Source organism: Xiphophorus hellerii, chromosome 23, assembly GCF_003331165.1.
Source record: "Xiphophorus hellerii strain 12219 chromosome 23, Xiphophorus_hellerii-4.1, whole genome shotgun sequence".
Taxonomy (NCBI): domain Eukaryota; kingdom Metazoa; phylum Chordata; class Actinopteri; order Cyprinodontiformes; family Poeciliidae; genus Xiphophorus; species Xiphophorus hellerii.
The window spans coordinates 24281737-24290929 of record NC_045694.1 but is presented as its reverse complement, the minus strand read 5'-3'; the positions used below and the strand labels follow the sequence as shown (position 1 = coordinate 24290929).

Here is a 9193-nt window from a genome sequence, read left to right as displayed (position 1 = left end):
TCCTGCCTAATAGGCGCGCGTTGGGTTGGAGTTGTTTGAAACTGCAATCACAGTAAAGAAGTTGAAATTGAAGCTATAAAAAACAAAAAAACAAATGCACCTCAAGTCAGATTATTAAAGATTTATTTAGTTTATTTACAGAAAAGATTGCATGATGAAAAATTGACATCTAAAATCCCATAATGTCTTGATGGGATTTTATCAAGACATTATGATAAAATCCCATCTCAGTCTTCAAATCCCATCTCAGTCTGTGCAGTAGCTTATGCGATGTGAGAGGAATGAAAGTGAATGAAACCCCTCAGCCACTTAACTTAGGATAAAGCAAAATTAGAGTCGTCACACAAAACTAGAGAAAGGAAGAAAACCATGATTGCCCAAAACGTGTATTTACATGCATGTTACACCGATTAAAACAAAGACACAACAACATGTATGTATAGTACAATATACAGCTATTTACTATCCAAGCGATTGTGAAAATATTGGTTTCTTAAAATATATATGTATAATTAAAAAGCATTTACAACAGTAAGTATGTTACAGGGAATCTAATATACACGTATCATCAACTAGTACATTAATTTATTTGTTTCACAACCCCTCATATGCATACATATACATTCACACACACATACACACACTTTTTTAGGCCAACTAGGTGGTAAAGCATAGTTTCCTTATGAGTGGGAAAAAAGGGGAACGCAAAGCCATCTACACATATAGGTAGTCAAACTGTCAGTTAAAAAAAAAGAAGTAATAACCACCTTTTAACCCATTGTGTCTATGTTGCTATTCTTCGTGAAATCTAGAAATTCCCTCCTAGAAGAACTTACCTACCACACCTGCTTTAAATTATAACATTTAGAACATAAAGCAGCATCCATGATAGACAGCAGCTTATATTTTCCCTTAAGCGATGTAGGCTTTGATTTTTTGTGTGATGGCTCCGCAGCAGATCGGACACTTGACGAGTGACTCTGAGCACTGCTTGCAGCTGACCATATGGCCGCACGGGATGAAGACGATGCAAATATCTCTGTCCATGCAGATTTTGCACTGTTTTTCCCTCTGCAGCTTCATTAGTTTCTCCATTGGGTCCTCATCTAAACGAAACGGGTTAAAGAAGTTATACGATGGCCAACTACTTGCATGAAATTCTACTACAAATCGGTACGTTCTCTGTTGCACAAAAAGAGAAATCCACAGAATTGCAAGTAATAGCACGGGGTTCCAAAAAATAATAATAATAAAAATAGTATGGTAATTTAAAAATATTTTCTACCGGCAGTTATTATTGAAGAATCTAATTCATTTCAATGGATAGTACCAATCTAGTTTTTAGGTTTTTAATTAATTTTCAGGCTTTCCAATTAAATTGCACTATATAAACAATTACCTTTTTCATTGGCTGAAAATCCATTCTGGTGACTTGAAGCCTAGAAGAAAAAACAGGAAGTCATTTTCAGCACATGACTGAATTGATGCAGAGAAACAAAAATAGTGCAGATAATAATAATAATAAAAAAAACCATTCACATACATAAAGAGATGCAAGGATCAGTCATTTATTTTTGTTTCAAAAAGAACACGCTAGATAGTAACAATGCTACGCTAGACAGTATCAACGCAGCATAGTGTTCAGGAATGCGTTAAAATAGCAGTAAAGTTACGAATGACAACGCGTTCCAAATAACTCGTACTGGGAGCTAACCAATAGCATTAGATACGCATAAGCAAATGTACAAGATTTACTAAAACCCAACTACAGCAATAAAAGTTACATTTAAAACTAATATTACAGTATTGTTAATATTTTCCAATCCAAAATTTCATTCTTTGCCCAACTCAAATTTCAAGGTCTTGTAACATCTGGGACATATAGGAACAAAACATTTACCTATTTGGCTTTTACCATCTGTACATTTCACTAAACTAGCACAATGCTTGTTAGCATCCATTGGACAATGTGGTGGGATTATTTTACGAAATTTAATGGTGTTAGGACCTTTAATGAAAAATCTAGTCCTGAGTTATCCTAATCTCTAAAGCACAACTGTGATACCTTTGCTTTTACATTTGTTTTGCAAAAAAAAAAAGACAAAATTAGATATCTGCTTTGTATTAAGAACCAAAAGTCCAGTTTAAAATCCTGAACTAAGATAATGAACCTAGACAATAAAATTTAGTTAATGACTAATTTATGAATTTTGACAGTAACTTAAAAACCCAAGTTGTGATGTGAAATTGAAATTGAACATAATTTATAGATGTATTAACATGAAAAGCTTAATTCCTTAGAAATTCAAACAGTTTTTTTGACACTGTCATACAAGATAAGGTTTGGAAGCTCAAACATATGTCATCAATGAGTGCTTTTGTCCCTCACAAATTTATCCAAACATGGAAAATAATAAAACATCAAGCCAGCGTTCATGTTGTATCACATAATCAAACGTAAAATGGAAAAAGAATAAATAAATACTCACAACACTACTTTGTTCATGTCTTTTTAGGTGAATGCTGTTGACAAATGCAGCTCCCTTTTCTTCCAACAAGAAGCTGCATCTAATCGAAAGAGAAAAAAGAAAACACATTTAAGCATTAACAGAAAGACAGCAACAAGATTATCACTGTGGATGGTAGGAATACAGCCAGAAATAAAACGTTTGCATTTACCCTGGGTATTCTCTAGCATGTTCTTCCCATGGGTCTTCATCGGGCTGCCAGCCTTTTAGACCTCCACCACAGCGGAAGCATAACACCTGGTCTTCTTGCCCTAAGAAAATAAAAAATTTAAATAAAAAAAAAAAAAAGACAATGCCAACATTTCTATGTCAAAGCCACAATAGCATTAAAACACTTTCTCTGTTAATATTTCATATCTGTGCTCTACCTGTGCTGTAGAAACCAGCTCTTGCGAGCCTCTCGTGGTCGACGGGGTGCCGAACATGAGCGAAGCTACTGAGCCTCCCCTCGAAAGTCTCCATATTTCCCCCCTGGTTCACGTTTTGATCTTCCCGCATCGGCTCCTCTGCGTTGTCCAGCAGCGGGGCGTTCCCTACGTCGTGGCCGAGGATGAAAAAGCAGTTGGGGAAGTGTTTGGCGTGTTCATCCCAAGGGCGATCTCCGTTTTCCCAGTTGTTCAGCTTGTTGCCGCAGCAGAAACACTCCACCCGGTCGGCCTGTCCCAAGTAGTAGAAGCCGGCTTGAGCCAGGTCTCTGGGTCTTACGGGCACATTGGAGGGCCAAGAAGAAAAGCTGTCCAGGCGGGCCTGTTCACTCTTCATGTGAGGTATCCTAGGGTAGAGGGTCTCGTCAACCACTTCACCAGTGGACACTCGGTACTGCATATCCTCTGCAACTTCGTCGTAGATGAGAGGGGTAATATAATTCGGCTTCATGCTGTTTGGGTGGCAGCACACGAGGAACCGGCATGATGGAGAAACCTGCACAAGCAAGAAACATATGGCTACAATATCAAAAATGAGACAAAAAAAAAACAACAAGTTGTTCTTACTGTAACCAATAAATATATTTACCTCCTTGTGCCTTTGCACAGGTGTGTCTCCACTATGCCAGTTCTCCACAGTCTGATTGCAGCTGAAACACTGGACGCGGTCTGCGTCGCCGGTGAAGTAAAAGCCCGCCCTCGCCAACCGTTCGGGCGGGACTTGCCGAGCCAGGGTGGATCCCCGGAAAGACTGGAAGCGATTGTCGAACTTTGAGAAGTCAAGACAGCCGTCTGACTCCAAATTGCTGTAGTCGCCTTGCTCAGACATAATTGGGCGAGGAAATCGCTGGGTGGGTCAAAGTTTGAGAGGGGCAGGATGTCTGAGGAGGAAAAACACAAAGTGTTGGGTAATATGTAGGCTTTGAAATGGGCCCTTTAAGAGAGGCAGCTGAGCGTTCATCACATGCAGACGCTGAATAGACCATGTGTGGGATGGGCATTCCAAAGGGAGTAACTCTATTACAAGGCAGTAATAATAACTTTTCTCAAAGGGCGACACGAGGCACCGAGGGAAACCTTAAACACTTTTCCTTTCCAGGAATACACATGCAAATAGTTACCATGATGAGCACACAACATATTTTATGGACGGAACGGTACACTGTGTTCTTGACACTCAGGAAGCTGGAAAACATGTTAGGAATTCATGGCAACAATTTAATTACGTAATTAAGTCAGAGGCATGTGGACACGCCTCTAAATCATGATGAGAAGGTCAAACCTATTAATTATACCCAAGCATTGATCAGCTTCTGGATGGTGAGAAGCTGCTGTAAGAGGCGGTGTGTTTACTTTATTGATTGTGATCTTTGCCCTGCATACGTGTCGACATTCCTCTCAAGAAAGTTGTGATCAGATCAGGAAGCTGTCGGCGACGCACTTAAATTCTCATGGCTCCCCCCCTTTGTACGCTTTGTTAAAACCGAAAATGGAAACTTTTAAAAGGTACTTTACCACCATGTGCCAGTAAACGCACGCCCACATTTTTGAATGGACATAAGCTTTAAAACCGTTTTACCGTTTTAATTTTAAAGTCGGAGACGAAAGCAAACTTAATTAAAGCTGCAAGCAGCCTCGGGCGGCCCTCGCAGCAAGCGCCGCTCCGGCCTATTGGCCACCGCGGGGGTTCCGGCCACCGCAGAAGCTCTCGCGCGTTTTCCAGAGCCGCAGCCCGCTCCCCACCGCAGAAGCTCTGCCGCAGTTTCCAGCACTGCCGCCCGCTAGCCGCCGCAGAAGCTGTCGCGCATTTTCCCCAAATTACATCTCAAACCCGTTGGGCTCTTTAGAGCAGAACAAAGGTCATACATATCCAGTTTGGCGCCAATCGGATGATCCATGTGTGAATTAGAGCCAAACGTATGTATATGGCGAGGGACTGATATTCGCCATTTGGCCACGCCCACACGGTTCAGCCAGCAGTGAGCATTGACAGAGTTTATCATCCGAATCATCTTGATTAGGTCAAGAGAGCCATAAACAGAGCTTTCCAAGGAAAAAAACGGCACTTCCTGTTCCGAGGGGGCGGGGCTTAGATGACGTCATAATATGATGACGTAGGATCGACGGGCAAGCCTCCAGGATCACTCAGGCCAAGTTTGATGCAGCTCGGTCAAAATATGTGGAATGTAGAGGCAAACGTATACGAACGGCGTTGCCGCCATTGAAAACTCTTGGCACTTTAAAGCAAGCGAGACCAACTTCCTATCTGTCATCCAACACAGAATCACCTTGATTAGGTCAAGAGAGCCATAAACAGAGCTTTCCAAGGAAAAAAAGGCACTTCCGGTTCCGAGGGGGCGGGGCTTAGATGACGTCACAATGTGATGACGTAGGATCGACGGGCAAGCCTCCAGGATCACTCAGGCCAAGTTTGATGCAGCTCGGTCAAAATATGTGGAATGTAGAGGCAAACGTATACGAACGGCGTTGCCGCCATTGAAAACTCTTGGCACTTTAAAGCAAGCGAGACCAACTTCCTATCTGTCATCCAACACAGAATCACCTTGATTAGGTCAAGAGAGCCATAGATGAAAGTTTCCAAGGAAAAAAATAGCACTTCCTGTTCTGAGGGGGCGGGGCTTAGATGACGTCATAATCTGATGACATAGAATTTTCAGACATCACACCAGCATCACTCAAGCCAAGTTTGGTGCAGCTCGGTCGAAACATGTGGAATCTAGAAGCAAAAGTATGGCATCGGCGTTACAGGTCACTTCGCCACGCCGCCACGCCCAGCTGCTATCTCAAAGCCGGTCAGGGTTGGAAACCTCAACACACCAACATGTCTTCTGTCTCTGGACACAGGTTCATGTTGATTAGGTCAAAGGGCTAAGAGAGCGACCGTTCACAGTAAAACATGACACTTCCTGTTCTCAGGGGGCGTGGCCTACGTGATGTCATCATTTGACCATATGGTATTGTAGGCCACCTGATGACGATCAATCACTGAAAGTTTGGAGTCTCTGTGACTTTTTGTGTTAGAAATACCAATTTTTCAATTTTCCTGTGTATTACAAAATCGAAGAATTTCATCTGCAGGGCAATGCTGCCCTCTGGTGTCGAATTACTGAAATAATGAAACTATTTCAGTGGCCAGCAGAGGGCAGCATTGCCCTACAAACGACGAACATGTACTGTTTATTATGTAATTACACAGAAGATCTCTCTAATTCATTCTGAGGGGGCGGGGCTTAGATGACGTCATAATATGATGACATAGCATTGTCAGGCATCACAACAGCATCACTGAGGCCAAGTTTGGTGCAGCTCGGTCGAAACATGTGGAATCTAGAAGCAAACGTATGGCATCGGCGTTACAGGTCACTTCGCCACGCCGCCACACCCAGCTGCTTCATCGCAGCCGGTCAGGGCTTGAATCCACAACACACCAACATGTCTTCTGTCTCTGGACACAGTTTCATGTTGATTAGGTCAAAGGGCTAAGATAGCGACCGTTCACAGTAAAACATGACACTTCCTGTTCTCAGGGGGCGTGGCCTACGTAAAAAAATAATTTCACGACAGGGTATTTTAGGACACCCGATGACGATCAATCCCAGAAAGTTTGGTCCCTCTATGTGTTTTTGTATAGGAAATATAAGAGTTTCGTGTTTCATGGCGAGTAGGTGAACTTTGACCCCTGGTAACCCCCCTTCAGCAAGATCATACAGTCACCAATTTGATAACTTTAAATCAGACATGCCTTATGATCAGACTGACCGAGTTTGAAGCCGATCAATCGAAATCCCTAGGAGGAGTTCGATCAAATGCAAAGGCTGTAAACGTCACACTCGAGGTCCAAAATGGACCTTCAATACAAAATGGCCGACTTCCTGTTGGGTTTAGAGCATGGCTCCAAGAGACTTTTTTGTACGTCCTGACAAGATACACATGTGTACCAAGTTTCGTAATTCTAGGATAAAGCATGGCATGGGGCTGTTCATTTAAAATACTCTAGGGGTCGCTATAGAAAAATTAGGCCACGCCCACCAAATATCGCTATGGATTCCTGTTCGGGGATGGATAAGGATCCATCCTAGTGAGTTTGAAGCAGCTCACCCCGAAACTGTGGAATTCAGAGCCAAACGAAATTCGATGGCGTTCGCAACGCCGCCACGCCCACCTGCTTCATCGCAGCCGGTCGGGGTTGGAATCCACAACACACCAACATGTCTTCTGCCTCTGGACACAGTTTCATGTTGATTAGGTCAAAGGGCTAAGATAGCGACCGTTCACAGTAAAACATGACACTTCCTGTTCTCAGGGGGCGTGGCCTAAGTGATGTCATCATTTGACCATAGGGTATTGTAGGGCACCCGATGACGATCAATCACTGAAAGTTTGGTCCCTCTATGTGTTTTTATATAGGAAATATAAGAGTTTCGTGTTTCATGGCGAGTAGGTGAACTTTGACCCCTGCTAACCCCCCTTCAACATGCTCCAAAACTCACCAATTTGATAACTTTAAATCAAACATGCCTTATGATCAGACTGACCGAGTTTGAAGTCGATCAATCGAAATCCCTAGGAGGAGTTCGATCAAATACGAAGGCTGTAAACGTCAAAATCGAGGAAAAAAATGGACGTTCAAGACAAAATGGCTGACTTCCTGTGATAGTTGGCTAATAACATTAAATGTAAGTTCTGAGTCTTTTGGTGAGCTCTACAAGTGTGCCAAATTTCATGTCTCTACGATGAAGTACGTTCATACCATTGTGTTAACAGAAAATTGCTAGTTGCCGCCGTTGAGCAATTTTTTTTGCGATTTTTGCAACAACCTTAAAATTCAAAATTTTTAATTTTTCTAGTTGCGACCGCCAAGTTTGGTGAGTTTTTGAATATGATAAAGCCCCCAAAAAGGCACACGAAGAGGTGGGAAGAATAATAATAATAAACAGTACAGATACAATAGGCCTTCGCAGCGCTTTGCTGCTCGGGCCTAATTACCGTCACCTTAATCCCGTTCCACGGGGCATATTACGCAAACTCTGAATTATGTGAAACAAAGCAGAATATCCTCTTAAAAGTATTCACAGCAATGCGTTCAGCTGAAGTTCTCTGTTTGGACTTTAACCTTGGCTCCCGTTTCTAACAGTGTCCTTTAAACCGGAGTGGCAACAGCAGCTATGTTTGCTAGTTAGATTAGCATGATGCTACTTTACGCAAGTACGCAGTTCCGAAGAAAATCTCAATATCTACCTTTTTCGCGTCTTTGGGACGGGTCCGTAGTTCCTTACTTCACTCGGTCTTAATGATATCACCACCCGCAGCGAAGAAAAAGGACTGCTGGAGGCCGTTTAATTTATAACCCCTCTGATCGTGAGGAACAAGGTATGCAGTTCCTCCCTTTCCAGAGCGCGGCAGCGTGATGACGTCATGAGAAACGTTTGAGTGGAATTTTTATGCTTTCATTATTTTAAGCGAGCGCATTTACTGAGGACCAAAACTGACCGCACTCAAAACATGAGAAAAATGTTTGACATTAAGTTTGCACATAATTGAAAATAAAAAAAATATATATATAAAAAATATTTAAGAAATTCAAACAGTAAAACACATTATGTAGATTCACTATAAAGTGACATATTTAAAATAGTGATGCACCGATATGACAATTTGGGCCGATATCGATAAAAAAAATATTAATATTACAGCTGTGGCTGATAATCAATATTTACCGATATTGTTTATATATTTCACTACGCTTTTAAAACCTTGAAAAAAAAAATACCACCACTAACTTCACCACAGCGTCTCTGCTTCAGTTAAACAGTAACTGCATTTAATCATATTTTCAAATGTGATATTTATGAGATGTGTCAGAGTACACCTTTACTGAAATTGATAAAATTAACAATTTCAAAAAATTTTGTCAGTTTTTGGGGTGTTTAAACATCAGTTGGAATTTATCATGACAACGATCAATCTAAATCTTATTGTGACGAAAAAAATATCATGATAAATGGTAAATGACATGCTAAAATATTTACCCTTATTACCCTACCCCTCCAGAAACAAACAGCAACAAGATGGAAGTAAATAGTGGTTGATAATACTGGCCCAATGTTATTCATCGGACCAATACCGATATGGTAAAAAAAAAAAATACAATGCAGGGTTGCATCATTGCAAATTGTTGTAAAGTGAGTCTGCTAAATATTTAATTAGACAAAACATTAA

The 9193-nt window shown here is 41.4% G+C and overlaps 1 protein-coding gene across 1 annotated transcript; it reads right to left on the bottom strand.

The window, feature by feature from the left end:
• Positions 1 to 106: 106 nt before the first annotated feature.
• On the bottom strand, positions 107 to 8379 carry xiap (X-linked inhibitor of apoptosis). The gene is made up of 7 exons (XM_032554788.1): positions 8213 to 8379; positions 3543 to 3834; positions 2897 to 3449; positions 2680 to 2779; positions 2490 to 2568; positions 1400 to 1439; positions 107 to 1106 (listed from the first exon to the last, which is right to left on the bottom strand). Exons 2-7 carry the CDS (start codon positions 3780 to 3782, stop codon positions 913 to 915), a joined length of 1206 nt encoding a protein of 401 aa, XP_032410679.1. The 5' UTR covers positions 3783 to 3834; positions 8213 to 8379; the 3' UTR covers positions 107 to 912.
• Positions 8380 to 9193: the final 814 nt, after the last annotated feature.

What these genes read in the sequence shown, in the direction of transcription:
- xiap (XM_032554788.1), bottom strand. Translation starts at nt 3,782, where the DNA reads ATGTCTGAGCAAGGCGACTACAGCAATTTGGAGTCAGACGGCTGTCTT. An exon ending in CTGTGCAAAGGCACAAGGAG is followed by an intron (nt 3,450 to 3,542) that starts GTAAATATATTT and finishes TTGCTTGTGCAG; the next exon opens with GTTTCTCCATCATGCCGGTT. An exon ending in AGCTGGTTTCTACAGCACAG is followed by an intron (nt 2,780 to 2,896) that starts GTAGAGCACAGA and finishes TTATTTTCTTAG; the next exon opens with GGCAAGAAGACCAGGTGTTA.